Genomic DNA, 16,931 nt, shown 5'->3' on the forward strand with positions numbered 1-16,931 from the left:
AGTTCAGTACTAATATTTATAATGAAGCAATATTTAAATGATTTTCTGTTCTACATTATTGTGCACAAGGTAAAGAACGTCTTGCTGGATGTCTGGGAATTACTCCTCTTCAAGCTGGTCAATTTATAGAGAGTTTTCTGGTGAAATACAAGAAAATTCATGACTTTACAAAGAAAACCATTGAGCAATGCCACAATGAAGGTAATAAAACCTATAAAATACGTTCTTGTTTACCGTTCAGCTGCTATGCTACATTTTACAATGACGACAGAGACTCAACTCAGATAATGCTTGTAGGATAAGAGAAAAAGTTGAAAGAAATGATGAAAATATCCACCCCGATGAATGTGGTCTGCCCTGTGTTATGCTGGCAAACTGGGAGGATCTGGTTGGATCCACCACAGCTGCTGCTTCCCAGATATTGTTATTTACCAGGAATGCTCTTTATCATTTGTGAATGGCAAGAAGTTCCTTTCTTTTTTAATATGGCTCTCAAAGTCCAGTTATCCATATTTATATTTCGAGATTAGTTTATTGCAATGCAATGTACATACCACCATATTGTCAAACTAGTAAGAAGTTGCTGCTAGGGCATAACACAACCTGCTTAGTAAGCACTGTTTCACAAAGAGAACATGTTACACCTATGGCCTGTGATCTGCACTGGCTACCCCATGATTTCTTGGTGAGCTTTTGGGTATCCAAGGCTATAAAGCCCTAAAAGATATGAACTCAAAACACCATCTGTCTATCCCATGTCATGTCACAGTAGATGTGATCATCTGAAGAGTATAAGCTAATGTAAGCGGGGGAATAGTCCCGCTGTTGTGGGGAACTTTCCTGGCTTCTGCACTACCCTGGTGAAGTGGGCTAGCGAAAGGATCTGAGTCCTTGCTCCCACTTTCTTTACTCAGTGGCCTCCCTGCCCTTGAGGACTCCCCTTCCACTCTCCTGTCTGGCAGAGTCTTCGTAACCCCAACAAGGCTGGGCCCAGGATTCCTGAGGGGCTCAACCCCCAACCCTGCTGTGGTCACCTAGGATAGGGGCTAGGGTGTCCCCACTCCGGGGTACTCTCTCTGCACTGGGCACTTCTCTGACCCACTGACCATTACATACAATTTAAAGCAAATGCAAGTGTCATAAATATAAAGGGAAGGGTAAACACCTTTAAAATCCCTCCTGGCCAGAGGAAAAACCCTTTCACCTGTAAAGGGTTAAGAAGCTAGGATAACCTCGCTGGCACCTGACCAAAATGACCAATGAGGAGAAAAGATACTTTCAAAAGCTGGGAGGAGGGAGAAAAACAAAGGGTCTTTGTCTGTCTGTGTGATGCTTTTGCCAGGGACAGAACAGGAAAGGAGTTTTAGAATTTAGTAAGTAATCTAGCTAGATATGCATTAGATTATGATTTCTTTAAATCCTGGGAAATTAAGCTGTGCTGAATATAATGGATATTCCTGTATGTGTGTCTTTTTGTAACTTAAGGTTTTGCCTAGAGGGATTCTCTATGTTTTGAATCTAATTACCCTGTAAAGTATTTACCATCCTGATTTTACAGAGGTGATTCTTTTTTACTTCTATTAAAAGTCTTCTTGTAAGGAAACTGAATGTTTTTTCATTGTTCTAAGATCGAAGGGTTTGGGTCTGTGGTCACCTATGCAAATTGGTGAGGATTTTTACCAAACCTTCCCCAGGAAGTGGGGTGCAATGGTTGGGAGGATTTTGGGGGGAAAGATGTTTCCAAACAACGCTTTCCTAATAAATAAACCCAGATAAACGTTTTGTGATGGCAGTGGAAGTCCAAGGGCAAAGGGTAAAATAGTTTGTACCTTGGAGAAGTTTTAACCTAAGCTGGTAAAAGTAAGCTTAGGAGGTTTTCATGCAGGTCCTCACATCTGTACCCTAGAATTCAGAGTGCGGAAGGAACCTTGACAGCAAGTTATTTAATCAACAATTAATTTTAAAAAGAATAAGGAAAAATGGGAAAGGTTAAAGAAAACACATCAACCCACTCTGTGGCAGGGAACATTACAAACAGTGTCTCTGGAATGTCAGAGCAGTTCACAGTCTGTTCCTTGTAAGTCCCAGGCCTTCTTCTCAGGCCCTGGCTGTGCTTCAGGGATGCTGTGGGTTGGACACTTGCTCTGGTGGTGGCCACACGCTCTCAGGCTCTAAGTGGTAGGACCCTTCTTCCCAGTGTCGCCCCCGCCCTGTCGGGGTTACAATCCAAGCCTGGCCTGCAGAGCCTCTTGGCTGAGGCGTCTCCCTGTGCTGGGCCCACTGCCCAGGGTCCCCATCGCTCTCCCCAGCTGCTCACCGCACCCAGCTCCAGACTGCTCCAGCCCGAGCTCCACCACTCTGTCTCAGCACTGCTGCTGCTCTGCCTCCAGCTCCCTGGGCTGCTTCTTTGGCCCCTCTGCCTCTGTTTGCTACAGCTCTGCTCCCAGGACAGGTCTGCTGTGCCGGCTGCTTCTGTGACTCTGCTCCCAGCACTGACCTGCTTTGTGGGCCGCTTTTCTGGCCCCTCTGGCTCTGGTTGCTGCAGCTCTGCTCCCAGGGCAAGTCTGCTCTCTCTGGGCTGTGTCTCTGGCTTTGGGGCTGCAGCTCTGCTCCCAGGACAGGGTCTGCTCTCTCTGGGCTGCTTTTCTGGTCCCTCTGGATCTGGCTCTGCTCTCCAGCTTAGCTTGGGCCCCTGCTTTCTCCTTAGCTCGGCCCCACTCTGTCTGACCCAGGCAAATCCAGCTCACACGTAGGACGGGACCTCCCTGGCCTCCTGACTCCCTGATTAGCCTGCTCGCCCTGTCATTCAGGCTGACCTGGAGCATTGGCCTCTCCCCATTGTTCCTGGGGACTATTAGTCTCAGGGTCCTGATTTCACATAGACCCTTTCCCTTTTAGTACTGGGAGCTAGCCAACCAACACACCCCCACTGAATGTTAGTAAGGGGGCAACAGTCCCCTTACACTAACAATTTAGTGGCTGTCTACACTTAAAGCATTGCCGTAGCGCAGCTGCACCGGGAAAATGTTACTTATGCCGATGTGAGAGCTTAGATACTCCACCCCCCAAGAGGTGGTGGTTATGTCAATGGAAGAAGCCCCCTGTCAACATAGCACTGTCTATGCTTGGGGTTAGGTCGGTATAACTGCATTGCCCAAGGGGGTGGATTCTCCACTCCCTTGAGCGATATAGTTATATCAACATAAGTTGGTAGTGTAGACCAAGCCTTAGATTTGGGTTGGTGGCAGGATGTCCTTAGTGAGAGGGTTTTCACTTTAGAATTAACTTTTTGCTTTTGGTCCATCAGAGCACTAGACTCAACTGTTCTTTTCGCAAACTTTCTCAGAGGAGAAAGTTGGTTGCAGGATGATAGGATAGCGTAAAGGTCTGTCTTTTCAAAGGTTGATCTGGTCTGTTTAATGTCTGTGTTGCTACTTTTGGTAGTGCATCTAGAGTGTGTGATAGGCATAACTGAAAAATCTAAATATATAACAATAAACATTTAGTGCTCGATGTAGGCAAAGTTATTGACATGTTGACTTTCTATGCTTGGTTTTGAATTTGTCTTCATATGCACATGCATGAAGGCATGTAGAGCTGTTCAGGAAAAAAAGTAATTAGCAACAAGACAAGGCTGTTCCTAGGAGCATTGGTACCCTTTGGTGCAAATGGCGTTAGATGCCTCCCCAACAAGTTGCTTAGTCATTTACTTGGTGCTTCCTTCCTCACACCAACCTACCTGATCTCTTTAGATGTGTCACTTCATCCTAAAGTTTCTCTAAGTTCTTCTTAGAGTACTTGCCCATATATATTATTACTCCTGGGGGAATGCTGCATCACTGCTTGCATGCAGAATTCATGTCCCGCACAAATTTCTTTGCTTCCCCGCATAAAAATGACTGTCTGATGGGGAAACAAAGGGAAGCTGCATGAGCGATCATGTGCCACTCCCCAACAGCATGGGTGCCTCGTTTTGGGCACTTGGAACAGCCAACGGAGAGGTAAATCACTGTGGGGAGGGGCAGGCCTGGGAACTCCCCAGCTGGTGCTGGGTCAGACCCACCCCGCATCTGCCCAGTCCCTGTGCATCTGGGACCCCATACTCAGACTCCGCCCTGCTGAGATTCACCCCCACACACACCCAGAACCCCCCCCCCGAGCCTCCCATATCCTAGACCCCACCCCGCCTAGCCTCACCCCCTGCACCCAGAGCCCCCATCACCCCCACACCCGGCCCTTCCCGGCCAGTTGCTCCTACCCTGCGCTGGGCTCAGCTGCTAGTCCCTGCTGGATTGGGGGCGGGGTAGGAATGCATTTCCCCTGCACAGAGCAGCTGGGGCTGGACCAGGGACAGAGCTGGATCAGACCCACCTCCAGAAGCTCCCCCAGATTTGCACTCCTTCTGCTTCCTGCCCTTATCATTTCTCAGCCATGCAGGGAGGGGTCACTGTACAGGGAGCTGCTCCGCCATCTGCCTACTCCCCATGAATCTGGACCCCTGCCATTCCCCTCACATCTGCATCCAGACCCTCATCCCTGCATCCAGACCCTCACCCCTGCACCCAGACCACCCTCTGTTGAGCCCCCCTCACTTGAATCCCAACCCTGACAAGTCCCATCCCCTATGCACCTGGATCATCCCACAAGCCAGTCCCACCCAGACCCCCATCCTGCTTAGCCCGAACCAGCTGCACTTGTACCCCCCCGCCAAGCCCCAGTCTCCCAGCACCCAGTCTCCCCACAACCAGAACCCCACCTACTGAGCCGCAGCCACATTCACCTGGACCCCCCTGCAGAATCACATTGCCCCTGCACCTGAACCCCCCTGCACTCGAACCCGCCCCCCCCACAAGCCCTTGTTCATCCAGATCCTCCCCACACCCGGACCCACCCACTGAGCTGCTCGCACCCAGATGTCCCGCACAGAACCCTCTCACCCTACACCTGGATCCCCCCACATACACTAAGCCCCTCCACACTTGGATCCTGTCAGATTGAACCTACCTGCCCACACCTTGTACACCTGACACGGGGTTGCTAACCCTGGTGAGTTGCTTCACCTGCTACTCCTGAGGGAATTCTGAACCAGAACATTAAATATTCTGTACCAAAAAAATAAAAATTCTGTGGACAGTATTTTAAAATTCTGCAAAATTTATTTGTCAATAAATAAATGTGGAGGCTCCAGCATGGCAGTGGGGAGCACAGGCCACTGGCTGCATTGAGATGGGAGACCACACTGCAGCCTTCCCCCCCACCAAGACACAGACTTCTGGAGTGGGCCCAGACCTTGCGCTATGTCAGGGTCAGGTGCAGCCTCACTGCTGAGTCTGTATCCCAGAGGGGAATGGGCTGCAGGGTGATCTCCCACCTCTGTGCAGCCAGTCGCCTGTGCTCCCCACTACCATGCTGGAGCCTCCACATTTATTTATTGACATAAAATCTGCAGAATTTTGCAGAATTTTAAAATATTGTGTGCAGCATTTTAAATTTTTTGGTGCAGAATTCCCTCAAGAGTAATATTATATTTCACTTTTGGTCACATGCGGCCCATGCGGTTAAGATTGGAGTCTTTTGGCCAGCAGTGTCTGCTGGGGCCATTCATGCATCCTGAATGTCCTTGCACTCCCATACTACAAGCATAAAAGGCAGTGCAGGACCAACCACTATTCACCACCTGGGGCTCCAGTCAGGGAGCAGGTTGGGGCGCAGGGGCTTGCCCCACTTTGGCATCCACCCACCCGCAACCCCACTCCCTGGCAGGAGCACCAGGTGGAGTGAGGCAAGCCCCTGCGCCCAACCTCGCTCCCCGGCAGGAGCGCTGGGCAGGTGGAGCAGATTGGGCCATGGGGGCACCTATTTTTCCAGGAGTTCCCAGTTGGCCAGGGCCCCTGGGCACAGCTCCATGGGCCCAGTGGTTATGTCACTGCTTCGCCTCTCTCATTACTTCACTCCTAGGGTATGGATACTCACTAAAGACAAATGGGGATGTGTAGAGGGCACATGATTTAATACAAGGAGAGTCTGCAGCTGTTGGCCCAAAAAAACCCATTCTCCATGGCCCTGCAGCCACAGATACTAAATACAGTTCAAGAGCACACATGCTGGCTGACTGCATCGAAGAAATATGTAAAATTTTTGGCTCCTGAATTAGATTATGGCTTTGTAACTCTGAGGCTGAATTTTTGTGGGCCCAAAGCCACCAAGTCTGTTTATTTAAGAATAGGTTCCTTAGGCTGTTTTCTGCTGGAGCACATCATATATCAATAAAATGTAGTATAATTTGACATGAGCAGGGTTCATTCTGGGAACAGAGGTCTTGTTCAGCAAGTATCTCAAAGAAAAAAAAAGAGGACAGGTTTTACAATTTTACAGTAATTTGCAATGAATCAGAAGATGATGAACCAATTCCTTCGCTACCCCAAACAATGACTTACGAAAATTTAAGTTTAATGAAATAGATATTATACAATTTGTAAAAGTGCACTGGCCTGTTGGGTGCATGCAGACATCCTAGCTCCCATGCCATACTCCTCAGCCCTGTCAGAAAGGGACATTCTGGGACCTGCAGTTTCCCCCCGCTGGAGCACATGACCAGGAAGGAGTTATGGGGCTGGAGGAGCATGTGACTGCTTTCGGAAGGGGACTATATAAGAAGAAGCCTGATCTCGCTCTGAGAAAGTCAGGGTAGAGACATGACCTGGAGGGAGACTCTCCAAAGTGTAGGACTTGAGAAAACTGTGACTGTAATACAAGAATCACTGTAGTCACTCACCAGAAGGCCAGTCCTGAGCGGCTCTTGTTCAACAACGAAGTTTCAGATGCCCATCCCTGCCAAAAGACATCCCTATTTCCATTCAGTTATGTGTATAAGAGACCAGGTAGATAAGAGAGAGATCTGCTTTGAAGCTTCATTGCAATTAATAGAATAGATTTTGAGGCACTTAAGGCATTACCCACTGCAGATAATCAAGCAAAAAGAAAGTTATTTGCCTGTCTGGTAAGTGGACATGATGTAATTTGGTGGGTGCTTGGAGTCTATCTAAAAATGGATTGCAATACAGTCCTGCCATAAGAAACGCCTGCTCTGGAAGCTTCCATTAATGAATAGTATTTGGTAAATTGGAGAGAGTCCAGAGGAGAGCAACAAAAATGATAAAAAGTTTAGAAAACCTGACCTCTGAGGAAAGGTTAAAGAAACTGGGCATGTTTGACCTTGAGAAAAGAAGACCAAAGGGAGGCATGATAATAGTCTTCAAATATGTTAAGGGATTTTATAAAGAGGACAATAATCAAATGTTCTCCATGGCCACCAAGGGTAGGACAAGAAGTAACTGGCTTAATACAGTTTCATGACTGGCCAGGCTATGGTGTAACAGTTGTGTGTGTTTCTCTTTGATGCAAACCCGCCCCCTTTGTTGATTTTAATTCCCTGTAAGCCAACCACCCTCCCACCTTCGATCACAGCTGGCAAAGGAAATAAAGTCACTATTGTTTTGAAACCATGCATTATTTCTTTATTAATTAAAAAAAAAAGGGGAGATAAGTGATAAGGTGGGTGGGGTGGGGTGGGGGAGGAGGAAAGGACAAGGGCGCATTGCTTATTGTAGCCACACTACAAATCAAAACTGTTTGAATGACAGCCTCTGTTGCTTGGGCCATCCTCTGGAGTGGAGTGGCTGGGTGCCCGGAGCCTCCCTGTCCATCCCTCCCCCCCACCCCCGCGTTCTTGGGCATCTGGGTGAGGAGGATATGGAACGTGGGGAGGAGGGCAGGCGGTTGTACAGTGGATGCAGCGGGGATCTGTGCACTTGTTGGCTTTCCTGCAGCTCCACCAGACGCCTGAGCATGTCTGTTTGCTCCCCCATTAGCCTCAGCATTACATCCTGCCTCTCTCATCGCGTTCACTTAATGCTTTCCTGGACTCTGCCACTGAATGCCTCCATGCATTCAGCTGTGCCCTATCAGTGCGGGAGGACTGCATGATCTCGGAAAACATGTCATTGCGAGTGACATCACACATGGCTGGGCAATAGAATTCGTTTTCCAGGCAGCCATGGTAAGGCAAAGGGTACGCGGGTTTGGCTTCAAACTCCTTCATAACATGTGGGAATGTTTTCAAACTGCAGCATCTTCCTTTCCCATAGCAAGCAATGCCAGTTGGGTTTGCCATTTAAAAGGAGGGGCTGCGGTTTTTGGGTGGATGTGCCCCTACCCCTCCGCATGGCTATTTGGGATGATCCCTTTTAGCCAAGCGCAAACAGTCCAGCATGAACGGGATCCTTTTACTGTTCCCTTACAAAAATTCCCCTATTTCAACCAGGTGACCATGAATGATATCACTCTCCTGAGGCTAACACAGAAAGATAAAGACTGAATGTTGCTTGAATGCGACAAAAACCCGGGACCATTCGCCGCTATGCTTTGTGCTGCAGTGATTCCAGACTACTTGTTACTGGCTTGGCGAGGTAAAGTGTCCTACCATGGAGGACGAAATAAGGCAGCCCTCCCCAGAAACCTTCTGCAAAGGCTTTCAGAGTATCTCCAGGAGAGCTTCATGGAGATGTCCCTGGAGGATTCCCGCACCATCCCCAGACACGTTAACAAACTATTCCAGTAGCTGTACTGCCTGCGAATGCATCCCAAGTCTTCAGGGCAAATCAAACATTAAACACTATTGCTTTTAAACCCTGTACTGTAATTACAAATGTGCACTCACCAGAGGTGCCTTCTCTGCCTTCAGGGTCGGGGATCCCACCTTGGGAGGGTATTGGCTCCAGGGTGATGAAAAGGTCCTGGCTGCCAGGGAGAATTGATTCACTGCTTGCCTGCTGTGCATTCTCCTCCTTCTCCTCTTCCTCATCCACAAAATCCTCCTCTGTGTTATGTGAGACTCCCCCTTGCAGGTGTCCACAGACAGTGGTGGGGTAGTGGTAGGGTCCCCCCTAGCATGCCATGCAGCTGATCATAGAAGCGGCATGTATGGGACTCTGACCCAGAGCGACCGTTTGCCTCCTTTGTCTTTGGTAGGCTTGCCTGAGCTCCTTGACTTTCATGTGGCACTGCTGTATGTCCCTGTAGTAGCCTCTGTCCATCATGCCATGTGTGATTTTGGCATGTATATTAGCATTTCTGTTTTTTGATCGGAGTTCTGTCTGCACAGATTCTTCTCCCCATACAGCAATCAGATCCAGTGTCTCCCATTCTCTCCATGCTGAAGCTCGTTTGCGATTCTGGGGGGACTGCATGGTCACCTGTGCTGCTGAGCGCGCCATGCTGACCAAAGAGGAAATGAAATTCAAAAGTCCCCGGCGGTTTTCCTGCGTACCTGGCTAGTGCATCGGAGTTGAAAGTGCTGTCCAGAGCAGTCACATTGAAGCATTCTGGGATAGCTCCTGGAGGCCAATACCGTCGATTTGCATCCACACTACCCCAAATTTGACACAGCAAGGTTGATTTTAGTGCTACTCTCCTCACCAGCAGGGAGTACAGAAGTCAATTTTAAGAGCCCTTTAGGTTGACGGAACGGGGTTGCTTGTGTAGACGCATTCATTATAAAATCGACCTAATGCGGCTAAATTCGACCTAACCCTGTAGTGGAGACCAGGGCTCAGAGACTTCTACAGGCTGAAAATGATTTGGGAATGTCTGAGGTTGCACAGTTCTTTCTCTATGAGGTGGAGCTTGGGGGAATGCCCATGATAAGGACTGCACAGTTTCCAGTATGGCTGTGCAAGGATATTATATGGATAAGACATAAAGGCCCAAGGAAAACACTATGGTGTTTAGGTTTGTAGGAGACCCAAGACTCCATTTCTGACCCATAGAATTCAGAAGAAGAGGCTTTAGGGGAATAGATAGATGATCCCTTCCCACTGTGCTGTGAGTCAGATGAGGAATAAGAGAATTCTACCTCTAAAGGAGGGGCTGCTGAGGCAGGAGTACTGGGTGTAACATTGGAGCGGATGTTGTGCGGGGGAAGAGGTCAGTATTGATGTAACAATGGACATGCATACCAGAGGAATGTTAAGTTGAACCCAAAGTAAACAACACTCCAGCTCCTCCAGAACTTCTAGATCCTTTGGAACCACACATTTTCCTGGCACTGATTTAGGTGGTATGGTGAATTGGGCTCAGGTATAGCCGAATGGGGTACCCAGTGTCAATGTACTCCATGTGTCATAATAGTAATCAGGGCCAGGGAAGAGGTTGCCACTGGTTCCCAAGCACTTGGTGCCAAGTGCTGGGGCCAGAGCAGAGCCATGGCCCACCCAGGCCTACCTGTGGCTACGCCCCTGGGGCGAAGTTGTAGATATTTGACATTTTCTTTTTCAGTGTATTATCCGAATTGTCAAAGAATATATATACTCACCCCAAAATTCATAACATACTTTTCAATACAAACATTTCATAGAAAAAATCAACAGATTTGCCATCTGTTGTTACCAATCACAATGAAGAAGAGTGCATTGTCATCAAATGTGTTACTTTAATAACTGCAACTGTAATGCTGTGTCAGGAAAATCACTTTTCTCAGAACAAGGTGGGTGAGGTAATATCTTTTATTGGACCAACTTCTACTGGTCAGAAAGACATGCTTTTGAGCTTACACAGAGCTCTTCTTCAGGTCTGGGACACTTACTCAGCTAAATATAAATGGAACAGATTGTTCAGCATAAATAGTTAAGACATATTTCAAGGGACCATTCAAGGTGAAGTGGCCTATTAACACCCATCCAATCATAAGGAGGAAACAAAGGGCGGGAGAAACAGCTGGTGGGGAAGGTTGTTAGTGTGTGCGATATTTTTGTAATAAGCCATAAATTCAGTCTTTATTTAGTCCATGATTTTTAGTGTCTAGCAAAGTTATGAATTTAAGCTCCCTTGCTCAACTTTTGAAAGTGTTGTGTAGGTTTCCTTTGAGGATGAGGACTGATAGGTAAGATATAGAGTGATTGCCTTGTGAAAAGTGTTCACCCACAGGTGATATGGTGGTTTTGTGTTTTATCATTTTCCTGTATCATTTTCTCAGAATAGCATTTTCAACCTCTTTTTATAACAGCATATAATTGATTCAGACTTTTACTCACAGAAGACATGCTGTTCCTTGTTTATTCTTTGCAATGCTTAAAAAATTACTATCACCATAGATTTTTAGAGACAAGGTGGTTGAGGTAATATCTTTTACTGAACCCCAATTTCTGTGGTGAAAAAGACAAGCTTTCAAGCTACACAGAGCGCTTTTTCAGGTCATCACATCCTCCACCAATAGAAATTGGTCCAATAAAAGATATTACCTCACCCACCTTGTCTCTCGAAAATCCTGGGACCAATACAGCCACAACACTGCACATAACCATAAGCTGTCATTTCATATCATAACTGCATTAATAAGTTAGTTCTACTAAAGAGTAGTGGATTACTGCAGATATTTAAAGCCATAAATAACTCCTAAACATCCTGTTTGATGAAGTGCTACTCAAGCAATATATTTTTGATTAGATCTACTTAAAATAATATAGCTTTCTTTTCTTGAAAGATGTGTCAAAAAACATTCCCATTTCTGTGATAATGAATCCATGTATATAACCAGGAAAAGTCCCATAGCTAAAATCCTTGGCTGCGAGCCAATGCAGAGATGGAAGACACCTGTCTCTACTTGAGTCCATTATGAGCTGTCAGCTATGATATAACCAGTATAGCTATACCAGCAAACCCTCCTAGAGGAGGTGCAATTTTTACTGGGAAGGGTTGTTTTGCTGAAATTGCTTATACCAGTTTCCTGAATAAAAGAAGCTATACCAGCAGAAGGACTTTTTGGCATCTCAGTCTACACTAGGGCTTTTGCTGGCATTGGCATGTTGGTTAGGGGTATAATTTTTTTTCCCCACACCGTCCTATCCGACATAGCTATACCAGCAAAACTTTTAAGTGTAGACCAGGCCTGAGCAACTTCAACCTCTAATGATTTGAACTGGAATTGAGTGTGCTTAATGCCTTGCAGGGTTAGAGTAATGGAGATATCAGTGATACGCGGTTACATCCACATTTCACTCTACCAGTCAGACTACTTTTGAATAGCTGGGAAACAAATGTTGTGCATCAAGTGACTTAGACTATTTTCAGTATTCTGTAATATTGGCCAAAAGCATCAGGCAATTGCTGACAAATGTATGTATGACAAATGGAAGATTTGTTTCAAATCTCATATTTAACCACTCCATTAACGCTGTTTTCTATTTTACATATCAAAAGGATATGTGGTTTCCATCATGGGACGTAAAAGACACTTGCCTAATATCAATGCTCGAGACTACAGACTACGTGCTCAAGCAGAGAGGCAGGCTGTCAACTTTGTTGTCCAAGGTATTTAAAAAAAAAGTTTAATTTCCTCTGGCTGGGTGGAGGTTGAGAATTGAAGTCAACAAACAAGAAATAATAAATGGGTGGCATGAATTAATTTTGTATTTTACAGCTTTAAGTGACAGAAGTATGAAACACTCACTAGCCTGTAGAGAACAAGAACACAATGGTATACTACAATACAGTATGGTAGCTAGCTGTATGAGGTGGAAGATTTTCAGATGCAGTTTTCCTAAGGCTGTCTCTTTTTGGTTTCTTTGTCAGTTTGTGACTGAGGGCCTGTCTACACTTACAGCCCTGCAGTGGTACAGCTGCAGCAGTTAGTGAAGACACTACCTATGCCAACGGGAGAAGCTCGTATTCCACCTAACAAAGAGGTGGTAGCTATGTCGACAGGAGAAGCCCTCCTGTTGACATAGCGCTGTCTGTCCTGGGAGTTCAGTCTGTATAATTGCATTGCTCAGGGGGGTGGATTTTCCACACATCCGAGAGATGTAGTCATACAGACATAAATTTGGCATGTAGACCATGGCACAGAAACAAGGGTTTCAATGGTTTTACTACTAAGAGATTCAAATTTTTATTTTTTGAGATTTCTGTTTTTTGGGAAATACCTATTATAAGGGACTTTGTATTGTTTTATTATTATTTCTGTTGAAACCAGGGCTCATTCTTCATGTGTAATGTGCAGGAAGAAAGCATTAAAGAGTTAAACAGGTGTTATCTTCGCAATATAAATTAGCAAACTTGCCAAACAAAATGCAATAAATCCACATAATTTACTTATGTCAGTCTGCTGAGTTCAAACCTCATTTGAAGTAATGTGGTGTCTTTAAATGACCCTTTCTGCTGCTTTAAGAGGTTGCATTAAAAATCTACAGGTTTTTACTTATTTAAAGAGCTGATGTTGGTATGATTTGCATAATGTTTGCAAGTTAGAGTGGAGCTGTGAACCCTATCATGCAAATGAAAAATGCTTTTTAGACATGTTTATGAAGGTGCTTCTCATGAAAGTGGCTTGAATTTTCCTTTAGGAAGGAAGAATGAGTTGTTGGGTTTTTTTGCCCTCAAACTTACTTTCTTTTAATGTTTTGTTTTCAAAATAGGCAAATTAATTATGTAATATTCTGGACTATTGTCCATTGGCAGCTGCATCTTACAAGGAGGTATAGAGCATCTGTAACTGAAGTCAGTGGGAACTGAGGACACTCAGCACCTCGCAGAAGACATTTGGTGTCTTGCAGGACTGAACCCCAAATTTCAGACAACAAATTTGGGTTTTTCATTATTGAAACACCAGAAGAGAATTTTGCAGAATTGGTTGAAACTTGGAATTTCCATTCCACAGGACATTTCAAAATTTTCTTTTCTTCTAAATTGAAATGAAATTTGAAATGACTTTATTGTAGCTTTTTATCGACTTTATCATTTTGACTAAATATATTATATTTATATTTATTTATTAATATTCAAAACACTAAAGTAAAAATGAAGCACTTAGACCTCATCAAAATGAAATGTTTCAGTAATTTATTGTCAAAAATTTCAATGAAATTGGTATGTTCCCACAAAACGTTTCATTTAGTTGAATCAGCATTTTCCAGTTGAAAAATGTTCGACTGGAAAGCTTTCAGCTATTTACAGAATTATGATAGGTATTTCAGAAGGGTGTTAAAATGGGTTTATAATTTAAAAATATTCAATTATTTTTTAATAGTAACAAAAAATTCCTTCTACATTGAGATTTTAATTTCAGAATTTCATCTTAAATAATTTTTAAAAACCATATTAAACTCCTCTATTTATACTGACTATAGTTACTGTGGTAAAAGATACAGTACTGATTTCATATAGTAAGGTAGCATCTCATCTTGGTGACAACTTATGCTTAAAAAACTATATTTGTTATGGCACAAATAGTGAAAGGAATGTATGGTGTACCAATTTGAAATGGCTGTCATTGACTTTGACATGATTATTTTTTGAAGATATTTTGTCTTATTAGCCATTCCCTAGCTCAACTTTCTTAACTGAGCTTCTGTCGTCTTTTCTAACTCTATTCCATAGATTTATTTAGCTTTAACTCATGAAACATTGCCTTACCATAGCTAAAATCTAGGTTATTTAGGCTATTAATCGCTTTGATTTTTCTCGTGGATAAGTTAAGAAACTCCTTTTCTCTCTCTCCCATGCACACGGTATGTATATTTGGGATGATTCATGTTTCAGGGTGTAAGCCAACCTTTAATGGTAATTCAGAAAAGAATTTCTTGGGTGGGGGTAGGCTATTCCATAACTTCCTACTAGAGGCTTTCTTGCATCTTCCTCTTTTGAAGCAGTTGGTACTAGCCACTATCAGAGACAGAATACTGTGTTTCACTTGACCATTGGTCTGGTCCAGTCTGGCAATTCCTATGTTCCCATATCAATATTAAAGATGAATTCATACCTACATTAATAGTATTAATAAGCATTTTTTATTCTTTTGTAATACTGAATCTTTGTTAACTTTATGGAGTCAGTTTCAGACCTCCTGTCATTTTGCATAGTTCAGAGGACTAAAGAGCTCTTCCTCCCCGCCCACCCCCATATTTTATATTTAAAACAGATCACTTTCTTTTGTAGGATCTGCAGCTGACCTTTGTAAAATGGCTATGGTTGAGATTTTTACCTCTGTTGCCATTTCTCCAACTTTAACAGCCAGGTTAGTAAGCGACGTTCTTTTTCATTTTATGACAGAAGTAGCTGAGATAAAGGCATTTCTGGGATTTTATTCTTTATTGTTCCATGTAATATGACATATTGTACCTATACTTTAACTATGACTTTTCTTTCTTGTTACTGTATTCAGCTAGATGAATGTTTAGTATGCATCTGAATCGTTTAACAAGCAAGGGCTGATGCTATTACTTTATATATTTACTGGAAGATTTTTGTTTATATTTTTGTGCTCAAGTAGATTTCTGTGTAATTCTATCCACATATACTGTGCCTAGTCATCAGATATAATGGGGACCCCCAACTTCATTTGAAATCATTGGTGTTCAGCTTTTTTAAAAATTAAGCCCACTGGTCACGTCTTTACTTGTTCTGAATTTATTCTATCAAGTTGATTGAATGTGATGTAAATTACTAACACATTCAATGGATTAGAGAAAAAAACATAGTAGCCAGGACACCAGAACTGAAGCGAACTGTATGAACAAATTGTGCTTCTCGGCAGGCAACTTTTATTTATTTATTTATTTATTTATTTATGTGTATTTTGTGTCATAAAGGGAAATATCTTATAGAATGTAAGGGAAAGCTAATGCATCACAATTTCCTTTTGTTAGTATAGCTATGCACAGTTGGGCAATAGATCACAGGACAGCCTCCAGATTCTTATATATGACTCGCAAGAAGAATAGAACCTAATGTTCAGTCATAAAAGACAGAACTATTGGTGCAAAAAGTCACTAAGCGTTATTATTATTATTATTAGCTCTAATAGAAAAAAGCTGTCAAGGTTCCTTCCCCTCTCTGAACTCTAGGGTACAGATGTGGGGACCTGCATGAAAACCTCCTAAGCTTACTTTTACCAGCTTAGGTTAAAACTTCCCCAAGGTACAAACTATTTTACCTTTTGCCCTTGTACTTTATCGCTGCCACCACCAAACGTCTAACCGGTATATTACTGGGAAAGAGTCCGTTCGGAAACGTCTTTCCCCCCAAAATCCTCCCAACTCTTACACCCCCTTTCCTGGGGAAGGCTTGATAAAAATCCTCACCAATTTGCATAGGTGACCACAGACCCAAACCCTTGGATCTTAAGAACAATGAAAAAGTAATCAGATTCTTAAAAGAAGAATTTTAATAGAAGAAAAAGTAAAAAGAACCACCTCTGTAAAATCAGGATGGTAAATACCTTACAGGGTAATTAGATTCAAAACATAGAGAATCCCTCTAGGCAAAACTTTAAGCTACAAAAAGACACAAAAACAGGAATCTACATTCCATTCAGCGCAGCTTATTTTCTCAGCCATTTAAAGGAATCAGAAGCTAACGCATATCTAGCTAGATTACTTACTAAGTTCTAAGACTCCATTCCTGTTCTGTCCCCGGCAAAAGTATCACACAGACAGAGAGAGCCTTTGTTTCTCCCCCCACCCCGCCTCCAGCTTTTGAAAGTATCTTGTCTCCTCATTGGTCATTTTGGTCAGGTGCCAGCGAGATTATCCTAGCTTCTTAACCCTTTACAGGTGAAAGGGTTTTTCCTCTGGCCAGGAGGGATTTTAAAGGTGTTTACCCTTCCCTTTATATTTATGACAAAAGCCTTGAAGGCAAACATGGGGGAAAAAGAAATGAATCCTGGTCTTTCATAGTGCTGTGGTATGTGGTCAAATAGAACTTGAGGAATCTGAAGTAGAATTTCTGATAAAAGCAGAGAACAAAGGTTTGCAAAATGTCAAAGTTTTTATTGGAATATTTTTATGTGATATTGGGATTTTTGTAAAAAATCTCAATTGTCATAATAACATATCAAATCATTCAACAGGACTTTTCATTTAATCAAAAAAATCCAGGAT

The 16,931-nt window shown here is 43.7% G+C and overlaps 1 protein-coding gene across 1 annotated transcript in view; it reads left to right on the forward strand.

Moving 5' to 3' along the window:
• Positions 1-15,161, forward strand: part of POLN (DNA polymerase nu) — a 192,962-nt gene extending 177,801 nt beyond the window's left edge. Inside the window, exons 19-21 of the mRNA XM_077816181.1 lie at positions 70-201; positions 12,256-12,366; positions 14,989-15,161. Coding sequence (XP_077672307.1) covers positions 70-201; positions 12,256-12,366; positions 14,989-15,161 — 416 coding nt within the window. The remainder of the gene's footprint in view (positions 1-69; positions 202-12,255; positions 12,367-14,988) is intronic.
• The last annotated feature ends 1,770 nt before the right edge of the window (positions 15,162-16,931 follow it).

Source organism: Eretmochelys imbricata, chromosome 4 (genome assembly GCF_965152235.1).
Source record: "Eretmochelys imbricata isolate rEreImb1 chromosome 4, rEreImb1.hap1, whole genome shotgun sequence".
Classification (NCBI taxonomy): Eukaryota; Metazoa; Chordata; order Testudines; family Cheloniidae; genus Eretmochelys; species Eretmochelys imbricata.